The sequence below is a fragment of the Canis aureus genome, chromosome 15 (assembly GCF_053574225.1).
Source record: "Canis aureus isolate CA01 chromosome 15, VMU_Caureus_v.1.0, whole genome shotgun sequence".
NCBI lineage: Eukaryota > Metazoa > Chordata > Mammalia > Carnivora > Canidae > Canis > Canis aureus.
The window spans coordinates 51,043,162-51,056,731 of NC_135625.1; the positions used below are offsets into that span (position 1 = coordinate 51,043,162).

Below are 13,570 nucleotides of genomic sequence, written 5' to 3' on the forward strand. Positions count from 1 at the left end.
AGTAATTAAAACAATGGTGCTTGCATGAAGACAGACATATAGACCAATGAAATGGAATAGAGAGCCCCCAAATAAACTCTCACATAATGTGGCGAGATGATTTTGTGACAAGAGTGCCAAGACCATTCAATGGGAAAAGACAATCTTTTCAGTGCATGGTGTTGGGAACATTGAAGATCAGCATGTAGAAGAATGAAGTTGGGCCCTAATTTTATACCACAGAGAAAAACTCAGAACAGGTCACAGACCTACATATAAGAGCAGAAACTAGAAAGTCTTAGAAGACAGCATGAGGGAAGAGCTTCATGACATTGGATTTGGCAATGAAGCCTTGATTATGACACCAAAAGCACCTGCAACAAAGTAGAAATAGATTACCTCAAAATTAATAGCTTCTGTGCATCAAAGGACACCGTCAATAGAATGAAAGGCAACCTACAGAATGGGAGAAAATATTTGCAAATCATACATCTGATAGAAGGTTAGTGTCCAGAATATAGAAAGAACACCTACAATATCGACAGCAAACAGCACGGTTGAAAAATCGTCAAAGGACTTCTTGAACAATTTTCCGAAGAAGATACACCAGTTGCCAAAAGCACCTGAACAGATGCTCAACATGACCAAGCATTAGGGAAACTCAGATCCAAACCACAATGAGATATCACCCGACACCTGTTAAGATGGTTAATATAAAAACAAAACTAAATCCAGACAGCAGCAAGGGTTGGTGAGGATGTGGAGAAATCAGAATGCTCGTTCACTGTTGGTGGGGATGCAAAGTGGGGCCCCTGCTATGGAGAGCAGGCTGGCGGTTCCTCAGAAATATTAAAATTGAATTACTGTGTGATCCAGCAACCCCACTTCTGGGTATTTACCCAAAGGACTGCAAGTAGGATCTCAATGAGGTATTTATATATCTATTGTATTCAATAGAATACGCCGTTCGGGCTGCCATAACAGAGTATGCCAGGACTGGGTGGCTTTCTTTTTTTCTCACAGTTCTGGAGGCTGGAAGTCCAAAATCAAGGGGTCAGCAGGGTTGTTGTCTTCTGAGACTCTCCCTGCCTCGTCGATGGCCATCTTCTGTCTGTGTCTCCACATGGCCTTTCATTTGTGTCTGTGTCCTAATCTCTTCTTACAAGGCCAATAGCCATACTGGGATCAAGGCCCACCCATATGACCTTATTTTAACTTAATTACCACTTTCAAGACCCTATCTCCAAATACAGTCACATTCTGAGGTTCTGGGAGTTACAGCTTCAGTCTGTGCATTTGGGCAGTTGCAGGGAGACACAACACTTGTGTTCACAGACGGCAGCATTATTCACAACAGCTGAAAGGTAGAAGCAACCCAGGTGTCGCCTGATGGTTGAATGGGTAAGCAAATTGTGGTACATCCATACAATGGAGTATTATTCACTTTTAAAAGGAAAGAAAGTCTGACATAGACCACAATGTGGAGGAACATTGACATTAATGCTTAAGTAAAAATATTCCAATCACAAAAAAGGCAAACACTCTGTGGTTCCACTCAGACAAAGTCCTGACCTTGTCATATCTGTAGAGATAGAAGGCAGGATGATGGGTGTCAGGCTCTGGGGGAAGGGGTGGGGGGTTGTCTCATGGGACAGAGTTTCTGTTTTGTAAGGTGAAAAAGTTCTGGAGGCAGATGGTGATGGTGGCACGGTGTAAGTGTACCTGACACCACTAAACTGTACTTAAAATGGCTAAAATGGTTAAGTTTTATGTTATGGGTATTTTACCACAATAAAAAAGGAAAAGAAGAAAGGTTGAGGACTCAGGCAAGTTCCCCTGGTAGACTTCCCAGTCTACCCTGGTGGGGCTTCTCTCTGGGGTGTGGAGGGGGTCACCAGGTGAGACTAGGGGGAAGGAGGAGCAGAGCTGAGGCCCCTGTGTCACACAGCAACACTGACCATTCCATACCAGCCACCAGCCAGGTGCTCTTCCCCATGAGGCCCCCATCATCCCCTCACCAGGAAGATGTGCTACCTGGACTGCTTCCTCCAGGGACCCATATTCTGTGCCACTAGATGAAGTCCTGCCCACCAGCTCTCCCAGGGTGCTGTGAAGGCTTGCCCTCCACTCCTGCTTTCCTGCTGGGGCGCCTTTCCTCCTGCCTCCAGTCCCACTTCTCCTTGCTCCTTCCAGGGTGATGAGGGGTAGTCGCCTCAAGTTCTGAAAGGGATTGTGAGCGTGGTCAGGGTCTTTGAGGAAGCCAGCATGTTGTCACCCCTTCTTTTATTCCCCTTGCATCCACACCTCTCCCTGGTGGCCATGGTTTATGGGGGACTCAAGATGGGGGTGTGGTATGTGCATGGAGCCAGTGCTGTCCCTGGATGAGGCTGGATGGATACCTGAGGGCTGCTCCGTTGACCATGTGCTCTCTTTTCATCCTAGGACCTGAGTTCCTTTGCCATGCCACTCCTGGATGGAGACCTGGAGAGCTCAGAAAAGCATTCTTCCCGTAAGGTAGGGCCGCCTTTCTCACAGCTTCTCACAGCTCACCTGAGGTGCCACTGAGCAAGGTTCCCTTGGTGAGAACCCAGGACAAATGTCTACCCACCTCATCCTCTTGTGCTCCCACCTGCTCATCCACCTGTGTTCTCCCCTCATCCTCCTGTGCTCCCTCCTGCCCATCCACCTATGCTCCCCCCTCATCCTGTGTTCTCCCCTCATCCTCCTGTGTTCCCACCTCATCCTCCTGTGCTCCCACCTGCTCATCCACCTGTGCGCTCCCCTCATCCACCTGTGTTCTCCCCTCATCCTCCTGTGCTCCCACCTCATCCTCCTGTGCTCTCACCTCATCCTCCTGTGCTCCCACCTCATCCTCTTGTGCTCCTATCTGCCCATCCGCCTGTGCTCCCACCTCCTCTTCCTGTGCTCCCACCTCATCCTCCTGTGCTCCCACCTTATCCTCTCCTGCTCCCACCTGCCCATCCACCTGTGCTCCCACCTGCCCATCCGCCTATACTCCCACCTGCTCATCTGCTTGTGTTCTCCCCTCATCCTTCTGTGCTCCCACTTGTGCTCCCACTTGCACTCCCACCTGCTTACCGACTGGTGCACCCCTCACATGGCCATGCCCCTTGTACCTGCGGGTGTCTAATTTGAGAGCCTCTTGGGCTTTGCTCCCTTCTCTCCTCCATCTGGGTTCAGCCATGGCCACCCAGGCTCCCCAGAGGAGGCAGAGGTGATGAGGAAGATCAACAATAAGCCAAGAGAAGAGGCTAAAAGGATGAGTAAATGGGAGGTTTGGAGACTGTCTGTGGCTTTCGGCTTGTCCCATCCTGGACAGGAGCTCCTTCTGCCCGCCCCCCGCCCCGTCCAATCCTTCCTCCCTTCTGGTCACCAGCCACTTTTCCTTGCCTCTCCTTAGCTCACCACCTCCCCCCACCACTGGTTGGCCTGTGGCTCAGCAAGGCTGGTGGCCGTGTCAGGGTCAGGCAGCCAGGGGCGTGGATCCCGTGAGGACTGGTGGGCATGGCGAGAAAGGGGAGGTCAGGGAAGCCTGCAGTCAGGGGGGAGGGGGTGCAGAGAGAGGAGACCTGCAGGCAGGTCCTGAGCCCCGGTGGGAGGTGGCATGGATGGGGGGTGGCGAGCCCCCGGGTGCCCCGAACAGAGGATGCAGAACCACGTGATCCCCTGGCTCTGGCTCCTGCAGCAGGGGCTGGGGCAGGCCTCCAGCGTGGGGAAAGCACTCTGAACTGCATACAGCGAAGGCCACACACTGGTTTGGGCCTGGGGGTTCCACTGGCCTCCACTCCCTGTCCTGAAGGAACGGGCGCCCTCATAAGCCGTCTTTGAGGCCTCGCCTGAAGGGACGCCCAGAGGACACCCTCAGGAAGGAGCCACAGAGCTCCACAGACCAGTGGGCAGGGTCTGCGCCTGCGGGGTGGGCTCCCCCTCCTCCTCCTTGTCCTCACAGGCCGTCTGCTCTGCTTCTGACGGTCTGACTCCGAGAAGCCATTCCTTCAACCAAAAACCTAAGGTGGTGAACATGGTTAAAGACCCATGGTGAGGACCTGAACTCGTCCAGCCCCACAAGCCCCCACTTTGGGGGCTCCCAGAGGGTCTCAGAGCAAGGTCCCTGTCACAAATGCATGACTTCTGAGTGGAAGGGGACCACAGGCTTCCCTGCACCCCCCCTCCCCCCCGTGCGTCCTCGGAACGCTTTGGGCCGTGAACACTGTGGGCCATTGGTGATGGTGACGTCTGGGAGGCAGGCCTCCCCTGCCTGTGTTCTCGCTGGAGAGGGGGGTGTGAACCCCCAAGGTGGCTGCGAGTGCTTCCAGAGGTTCTGGCTGATGGCACGGGAGACTGAGGGACCAGTCTTGGCTGGGAAGGTGTTTCTCCCCATCCTAGCCCCTGACACAGCCTGGAGCCTGGTCCTGGAGGGAGCCGTGCAGGGTGCAAGGGGACAGGAGGGAGCTGTGCCGATGCAAGGGGATGGGACTGAGCCGTACAGGATGCATTGGGTCAGGGCAGGGTTGCCTGACATTCCCGCTGAGCCTGTTGCCCCGTGGCTTCCCTTTGCCTCCCCACTCCCACCCCCACCCCATCCCCAGGGGGCAGGTATTCCCTCCTCCATGCCCTTGAACCTTGGCCACCTTCCTTTCCATTAGACTCCAGCAACTTTGAATTATCTCTACACGAGGCTGGTCTTTTGAGAGGCAGAGCTAGGCTCCTCCCATGAAGAATTTCCACACTGCCTCTTCCCCTGCCAGGTTCCACCCCTTGATCTCCGGAATCCAGATCAAAACGTAAACACCCCCGTGAAGGGGGGTGTGGGTTAGGCTCCTGACAGCCAGTGCTTTCTGCCGATGTGATGTGGGTGGCCCAAGGGGGGGCATGGGCGGAGAAGCGTGGGAACAGTTGGATGCTTGGCAGCCGCCTCTGCGTCTGGGGATCCCAGGTGTCATTAGATGGATGGCTGCACCTGACTGGTGAGGATCCCCTTCCCGTGTGGTCCTCGCTGCTCCAGGCCACCCGCCTGGTGTTCTATAATACCAGTTCGTACCATCTCCCAGGCCCCCTCACTTTACCCCCATCTGAGCCCCCCTGCACCCTGGGATGGCCGTTCTTTGTCACATACTGTTTCTCTGTGAGGAGCGTCTGGTCCCCTTGATGCTGCATAGTTGTGGTGTGCAGTTCCCAGGCCCGCATGTGGGGGAAGGTCCCTGCTGGGATCTCCCAATCGTTCGACACCATGGCAGTCACTGTGGGTCAGCCAGTGTGGCCTCAGGGCTTCTGAGCACCAGGCAGCCTGGCCTTTGCCTCAGCTGCTCTCCCAGCAGATGACCCAACTGCCTGCCCCCCATTAGCTCCTGCACAGCCAGCATACACTTGGGGGCCACTGGGCCCTTTTGTGCATCCAAACGCAGGGCATGATCCAATAACATTTATCAGAGATTTGTTTTATTGCACAATTGCTCACAGGCTGAGCAGCTTCTCTTGGCACCCGGGTCTGCGTCACCCCCACCCAGTGGGCAGGGAGCAGGTGGTGGGTGTGCTTGGCCATCTTGTCTCCCCACTGCCCGGGAGGCTCAGGCGCTCATGGTCCCCTACGGCAGAAGGCTGGGTCTGGTGTGTCCACCATTGTTTGGCCTTTTGGGGGAAAGGTCTGCTTTGTGTGGGTTCCTTCCTCAGTGCCTAACTCAGTTGGCCTGGAATCCTCAGACCAGAATGGAATCCCAGCAAATGAAGTTCAAAAGAGCACTCAAGGGCCTCTGTGGTGGTGGCATTTGGTTGCACCTATCTGTGGCGGCCCGAGAAAATGGCTTTCTGTCTGTGCTTCCTGTTCTGTCTCCTTCTTGGGCTCTGGGTGCCCTCTGCCCATCAGCCTTTGCCCATCAGCCTCCACTCATCAGCCTGTCCAAGGCCCATCAGCTCTCAGGGTCTCCTTTTCTGACTCCGGGCCCCTGTGGGACGCAGTGTTTTGCCCTTTCTTCATCTGCTTCGTGCTCCTGGCAGCCATGTGGTGCCGTACCTGCATCAGGGTCCCTACCCTGCCCCAGACTCAAACGCCAGCACTTGCTCAGCACTTCTGCCTTCTCTCCACAGAGCTCCCAGCACCCTGCACAGCATGGCCAACGTGGGGGTCACCTGCAGGGTTAGCCTTGCCAGTAGTTCCTAAACATGACTCTCCGCCTCTGTCCTCAGACTTGACCTTGACTCCATCTCACATCCAACAGGCTGCTCCCCCTCCTGGCTATTTGTGCTACTTTTCTCTGGAGGGATAACAGTAGAAGGGTTCAGGCCATGGGCCCTGAGGTCCCCTGCCACCACCTACTGGTTCAGTGACCTTCACCCTGCCCCCAGCTGGCACCTCCTCCTGGCTTCAGGCTAGTGGTGCACAGCAAGTGATGGTGAGAGGCTGCCAGATGGTCTGCCCTGAGCAGGTCTGACTGTGCCGTTCCCTTGCTAAAAGCCTCAAAGAAGAGTGAAGTTCTTATACCACGTGCTGTGTCCCTCCGAAACTCGGCCCTGCCTCTCTGATGTGCCACAAATATCAAGCAACTACTCATGCCAAATTCGTGACAAGGAGTGTGGATCAGATATGCACAGGGTACTTCCTGTGTGCCAGGGATTGTGCCAGATGTTTCCCTGCTATGGACCCCAGCAGCTACATACCCCGTGAGCTGGCCTACGATCCCCACTGGATGCACAAGGACACTGAAGCTTAAGTCACTTGTCTACACTGCTGGAAACTAGCTAGGATTCAAACTCCTGTCTCTGTGTCCAGACTCCTTGCTTGTACCACCCTGTTATAGGATCCTCCCCTCACTCGCACCCCCCATGTCCACAGGCATGTCTACCGCCTGGAGAGCTTCTCCTTGGGGTTCAGAAAAATCCCAGAAAGCCTGAGTCCTATAGGTAGGGGGTGGATAGTGGCAAGACCAAAACCTCTGAAGACGGGGATCAGAGGATTAAATGCTTTTCCTATTAAATGGGTAAAGAAAAGCTTATCCTGTCTATAGGGAAACTTGCTTGCGTTATGTAGCTATTGCAGTGCACTGTGCCTGGCTTGAAAACTCACTCACTGGAGGGCCCAGCAGGGAGCCAGTCTGTGCACCCCGCTATGGCCACCCTTCAGCAGAGGGGGTCTCCACAAGGGCACAGCCTCCTGTAAGGAGCCGCAAGCCCAGTTTGGGATGCCCTCTGGTGGTGGGAGAGCTCTCAGGGGCCCTGGGTCCCAGGAGGCGCCCCGTGTGGACAGAGGCCAGAGCAGCACAGATGCTGCCTCTGGGCGAGTATACTCACCTAGCTTAGTGCACCTGTGGCCACCTGCCGTGTGGCACCCAGGGTCTCAGTGTGCTGATGGTTTCCTGCCCAGCCTCCTCCCTGCCCCATGAGCCCTGTGGACAAGCCACAATACTTCCCTACTGTGGGACCAGGTAGGCCCTGAGGTCCTTCTGGCTCCCTTGTGTCAAGTTTGCCACAGACCCAGCAGCAGCTGAATGTGCAGAGTGTGGTTCCCAAGCATCAGGGGTGGGCACGATGCCTGGTCTTACAGATAAGGAAAATGAGACACAACGAGACTAAGTAACTCAGGATGGCCCAGTGAAGGGTGAGCTGGGGTCACACCCATGCACTCAGGCTGCAGGTGCCAGCCCCTGAGCCCACCAGCAGGGTGCATTTGATACTCCTCAAAGTCTGTGAGCTGTGTGCCTCGGCTTGAAGTTATGGACAGAGTCCAGACATTTCTCAAACCGTCAGGGTCAAGTCATCAATGAAGTGTGCCTCAGAGGTTTTTGGCCTTGTTCACTTTCTTCCTGAGCTCTGTCAGCAAACCCAGGCGTCCCAATTCCACAGCAGCTTGGAGGTGAAAAATTCATTCTTCCCAGCACCAGGCTGTCCTCCAGATGGAGCCCCAAGCCCACCATGTTTCAGATCGTAGAGATACCAGTTTCTTCCTTCAATGAGGGCCAAGAGAACATCACGCCAGTGTAGTCAGACCTCGAGAAAGACAAATGTGAGGTTTTAGGACATAAAGGCCAGAGGACAGACCCACAGATAGGATAAAGGGGAAGGTGCATTGTCTTGAGCCATTTTGCTGCCTTTCCTGTCCTGCCCTTCTCTCCAGGAACCTATTCTAGAGAGCCGGATGTATGTCAGTAGACCTCTGGGTGGGGCCGACAAGCCTGTAGATGGGCCACCCTTGGGTCAGGTGCTTTCCTCCAGACCACGGGGTGGCCACCTATGTTTGTACAAGAGCTCAGGGCTGTTTCTGGTGCAGGGTGCCTGGGAGGAGCAGCCTGGTGATAGAGGACATTGGGAGCGACAGCTACGGAAGGGAAAGATCCAGTTCAGGGCCGAGGTCTGTGTGCTGTGTGCTCAGAGTGACCCATCCGTTTGTCTGTCTCTCCCCAGGTGGACAGCCCCTGCAGCTCGGGCAGCCCCTCCAAAGGGTTCTTCTCCAGAGGCCCCCAGCACCGGCCCTCCAGCCCCGTGTCTGCTCCTGTGAGGCCCAAGACCAGCCCTGGCTCTCCCAAAACTGTGTTCCCATTCTCCTACCAGGAGTCTCCACCCCGCTCCCCACGCCGCATGAGCTTCAGTGGGATCTTTCGCTCCTCCTCCAAAGAATCTTCCCCCAACTCCAACCCGTCTACCTCACCGGGGGGCATCAGGTTCTTCTCTCGCTCCAGAAAAAGTAAGACATTGATGCTATGGTTTCAGGTGGGTGCTGGGGTGCTAGGGGACCTCCCTAGAGCCAGTTTGCCACAGTGCCATTTGCAGGGTGCCCAGGCCAGCCAGGTTGCTGTCGGTGACTTGATGTTGAGTAAATATGGCCTGTGTGTCCTCCAAGGACAGTTCTCTTTCCAGAATATTGTCAGTTTCCACCTATATCTTGCGTCCTACACTAAGCCATCGGTGTGGGGGTAACTGCAAACCTCCCAATACTCGCAGTGTGGCTTGTGAGAACAGCCACATGAGACCTTGGCCCATAGCCTACCCCGGAATCAGTAGCAGCAGCAAGCTAAGCTTTGGCACATACCCGGGGCCAGAGGGCCCAGACCTTGGTTCGCTCTGCCAAACGTGGCCCTCACTGCCTGTGACTTGGTTTTGCGGGGTTTGAATGTACCTGTTTCTGACAGATCCTGACTTTCTGTTTTGGGCGCTGGGCAGCTGGGGTTGGTTTACTAGAGAAACAAGGAAAAGGAAGTGTGTGTTTGAGAGTTCTTTAGGCTCATGACTAACTGTGATCTAAGGATAAATCATATAAAATTCTCAGTTGAGCATGGTTGATCATATCTGGAAGTATAATAGGCAAGCCATAGAGTAGATGGAGTTTATTTTCTCCTTCCACGTGTCTTAGGGCATCTCCCCATGCCTTCTGTTTCTGTCTGGTGACGTAGAAAACTCCTACTTGGTACTGCAGTGACTTGGAAAACAAACTTGCCCGTGGGCATCAGAGGTTCCAGGTAGTCTTCCTTTCTTTCCAGATTGCATTTACACTCAGGACCTGCAGGTTAGAGCATCACCTGATCTGCATGGTCTGGGCCCGAGTATAAATCCAGCATCCATGACTTATGGAGACTGGGGGGGTGGGGTGGGGTATTGTTGACAGTACCTCTAAAGTCATCTCCACCAGTGACCGGACCTAAGCGTAAATGCACAAATGTCATATGACAGAGTGGCCCTCTAGCAGACATGACTGAGTGACATACAGTTGGGAACCATGTATACAAAGCCTAGGAGGATGGTGTGTGTCCTGGTGCTGATGTCCTAATGCTCTAGAGAGCATCCCCAGCTCTCTTGAGAGAGATCCCAAAATTCTCAAATATCCCCTAAGAGGAGGGAATGTCAGACAGATCTACATCAGGGTGTCTTGTTTCTTCAGTGGTGGCTCATGCCTGTGTTGGTTATAACAGAACTACGTTGTGTTAGCCTTCTGGGGCTGCCATAGCAACTGCGTGGTTTGAATAACAGAAATTTACACCCTTACGTTTCTGGAGGCCAGAAGTCTAAGATCAAGATAGTGCTCCTTCTGCAGGGTCCAGGGAAGAATCCCCGTTCCATATCTTCCTCTTGGCTTCTGGTGTTGCCAGCAATCCTCAGTACCCCTTGGCTTATAGAAGCATCACTCCAATCCCTGTCTCTCCCTGTGTCATCACATGCCATCTTTCCTTCATGTATCTGTGCTCCTCTTCTTATAAGAGATAAATCTGGGATTAACAGCACGTCCTACTCTAGAATGAGCTCATCTCATCGTAATGAATCACATCTGCAATGTCCCTCTTTTCAAAAAGGTCACATTCTGAGGCTCCTGGAAAGGCATGACTTTGGGGGACACTATCCAGGCCAGGACACAGGTTATATAGGAAAAGCCAAGATGTACAGTTCACACCGTGGGCTGGGGATGGAGAGGATTTGTGGGTGTAGAATGGCCAGCCTGTGAAGACCAGGGTCGTTTCTGAAGGTAGAAAAGAGCAGTAAAGATACGGGATCTAGGAGAGTGGGGTGTTGGGTACTGAAGATGGACCAGTGTTTCAGCCCCCTGGGAAGCCTGAGCCCATGCTGCCTTTTTCTGTTTGGCATTTTAAAAGGTTCTTCAGTGTTCTTGGCCAGAAAGTACTGTTTCAAAGGTCTGTCTTCTAAGATGCTATGGAATAGGCATAGCTTGTCAAGGCTCCTCTCTACCATCTGGCTAGGCAGCGGTAGACAGAGCTCAGGAAGTCTCTGATTGGCTGTGGCTGCGCATGAAGACAAGCATTGATTAGATGGGGGTGGGTGCTTGGCTTCTCCACAGAAGGGATGGGGAGGGGATGTTCTTCTCTGGGAGGGGATGTTCAGACCAGAGTCGGCCTGGTCCCGGGACAACTGACAGTGCTACTGCCCTTGAACCACTGAGCCCTGGCCCTTGGCTTTCTTCACATGGAAGCCAACCCTGCCAGCCCTGTCATTAATGAAGGGGAGGGTGCCCTGCTTCACTGGGAGGATCCTCTGGACACCTTGCCACTTGGTCTTCAAGTGTGCTCGCAGGAGACTTGCTCAGGGGGGTATGCAGTCTCTTGCTTTTCCTCATACTTGAATCACTTCCTGGATCTAGGTACCCAGACTCTGTCTTTCTCCCCAGTACTGATTTCATAAGATCAAGCCTGAAAGAAATGTCATTCATCAGTGTGCATGGAGGGTCTTTCTGAGGAACAGCCTACGAAACCCTCTGTGTCCATTGGAAGAGAATCACAAAGGGATTGTTCATTCCATGAGGCCCCTGGGAGACATTTCCTGTCCAGTCTTGGTACCAAGAATAGCTGAGCTTATGAGCACTTGGGTTGTTTTGTTTGTAATGGACACTGATCGTGTAACAGCTCTGTTGCCCACTGGAAGTCTCAGAGCTGCCTTTGTACAAGGGGCGTAGAGGGTGCATCTTCAGCCTCGTTTCTGAATCCAGTTTTGGTCCCCATCCTTGACTTTCATACCACTTTTTTTAAAATAAGGAAGACAACTTATTGGAAGGATTTGGGGGGTATTTATAGAATTCGGGGAAGAGCTGACTGCTCAGGACTCAGGAAGGGAGGGAACCGGGCTGGCTCTGTGGGCCTTGGCAGCAAGAATTCATGGATCTTTCCATGAGATCCAGAGAATTCCTAGTCTCTGCATCTCTCCACTTGCCATGCTCTCCACTTGTCATTATAGGCTATCTGATTAGCCCAGTTAGGGTCTCTGAACCAATCGGTTGTGGGGGGAGAAGGCAGATCCTGGAGCAAAAGCAGAATGACCAATGAGCCCCCCACTCCCCAGAATATGGTCAGGAGGTTTCCCAGAGAAGAGCCCAGCTGGCAACCTAATAGGCAGCTCTAACATTTTACTCTCCCAGTGCCTGGCATGCATGGGCATGCGCAGCCTCCCTTTTTACGAAGACACCTCATGGAATTCCATCCAGTCACCCTATGTACACTCATAAGTGTGCACACTGCTTCCTCAGCAGGAGGCAACCCTGCGTCATGTCCAGCCATCACAACTAAGGATGCTTTCCAAGTCCTGCATCTCAAAGCCATGCCCATTTTTCCTCACATTCTGTCTGCAACCTGTCTTTCTATTATATGACTTAGGGCCCATATAGTGGACAGAGCGTCCAAAAGTTCAGCAGCTCCCCAGGTGGCACTGACCTATACTCAAACTTGATAAACACTGTTATCAATTATCAGGGGCAAAGAAAGAAGACAGAAATTATGACCACACTCATCTTCAAGGGGGAAATAAAGAAAGAAAAGGAGATAATTCAGGCCTGAGAACAAGAAAGGGATAGAGATGGGGGCTATAGTTCCACATGCCACATTTGGTCTTGGGACCAGCAATTTCCTAGGCTGGCTGGTGTTCCCAGGGAAGAGAACCAGATCTTTGTTCTAGAAGGATCTCACCTTGTGGAGGACCTGCTGGTCTGAAATGGCTCCCGTTTCCCACTCCCTCACATCTACTGGTCCAGTGGTATATTGATTCGAGACACATCTTGGGGATTCTGGGTTTTTAATCATATTGCTTCTAGCCCTGCTATATAGTAGCAAACCTGTTTCTCTTCATAGCCAGGGTCTTAACCCCACCCAAAACAATAATCTACTTTTCTGCCTCTTCCTCTAATACGGTTGCTGGCAAACGACAACCTGGGAACAAAATGTAGCCTGCCACCTGGTTTTCTAAATAAAGATTCATTGAAACAGTCACACCGATTTGCTTCTTTGGACTGGCTGCTCTCATGTTGGCAACAGCAGGATTTGGCAGTTGCAGTGGAGACCTTATAGCCCACAAAGTCTGAAATGTTTGGACCTTGTCTAGTACCTCAGAAAGTCTGAAGTGGCCAGGTGGGACCTTCAACTTTATGGTCAACTAATATTCGACAAAGGAGGAAAGACTATCCACTGGATAAAAGACAGTCTCTTCAATAAATGGTGCTGGGAAAATTGGACATCCACATGCAGAAGAATGAAACTAGACCACTCTCTTGCACCATACACAAAGATAAACTCAAAATGGATGAAAGATCTTAATGTGAGATAAGATTCCATCAAAATCCTAGAGGAGAACACAGGCAACACCCTTTTTGAACTTGGCCACAGTAACTTCTTGCAAGATTCATCCATGAAGGCAAGAGAAACAAAAGCAAAAATGAACTATTGGGACTTCATCAAGATAAGAAGCTTTTGCACAGTAAAGGATACAGTCAACAAAACTCAAAGACAACCTACAGAATGGGAGAAGATATTTGCAAATGACGTATCAGATAAAGGGCTAGTTTCCAAGATCTGTAAAGAACTTATTAAACTCAACAGCAAAGAAACAATCCAATCATGAAATGGGCAAAAGACATGAACAGAAATCTCACAGAGGAAGACATAGACATGGCCAACATGCACATGAGAAAATGCTCTGCATCACTTGCCATCAGGGAAATACAAATCAAAACCACAATGAGATACCACCTCACACCAGTGAGAATGGGGAAAACGAACAAGGCAGGAAACAACAAATGGTGGAGAGGATGTGGAGAAAGGGGAAGCCTCTTGCACTGTTGGTGGGAATGTGAACTGGTGCAGCCACTCTGGAA

The 13,570-nt window shown here is 52.2% G+C and overlaps 1 protein-coding gene across 1 annotated transcript in view; it reads left to right on the forward strand.

The window, feature by feature from the left end:
* PRKAG2 (protein kinase AMP-activated non-catalytic subunit gamma 2) overlaps positions 1-13,570 on the forward strand; it is a 265,607-nt gene that overhangs the window by 74,404 nt on the left and 177,633 nt on the right. The window contains 2 exon segments of the mRNA XM_077849614.1: positions 2,422-2,493; positions 8,395-8,674. Of these exon segments, the coding sequence (XP_077705740.1) occupies positions 2,422-2,493; positions 8,395-8,674 (352 nt within the window).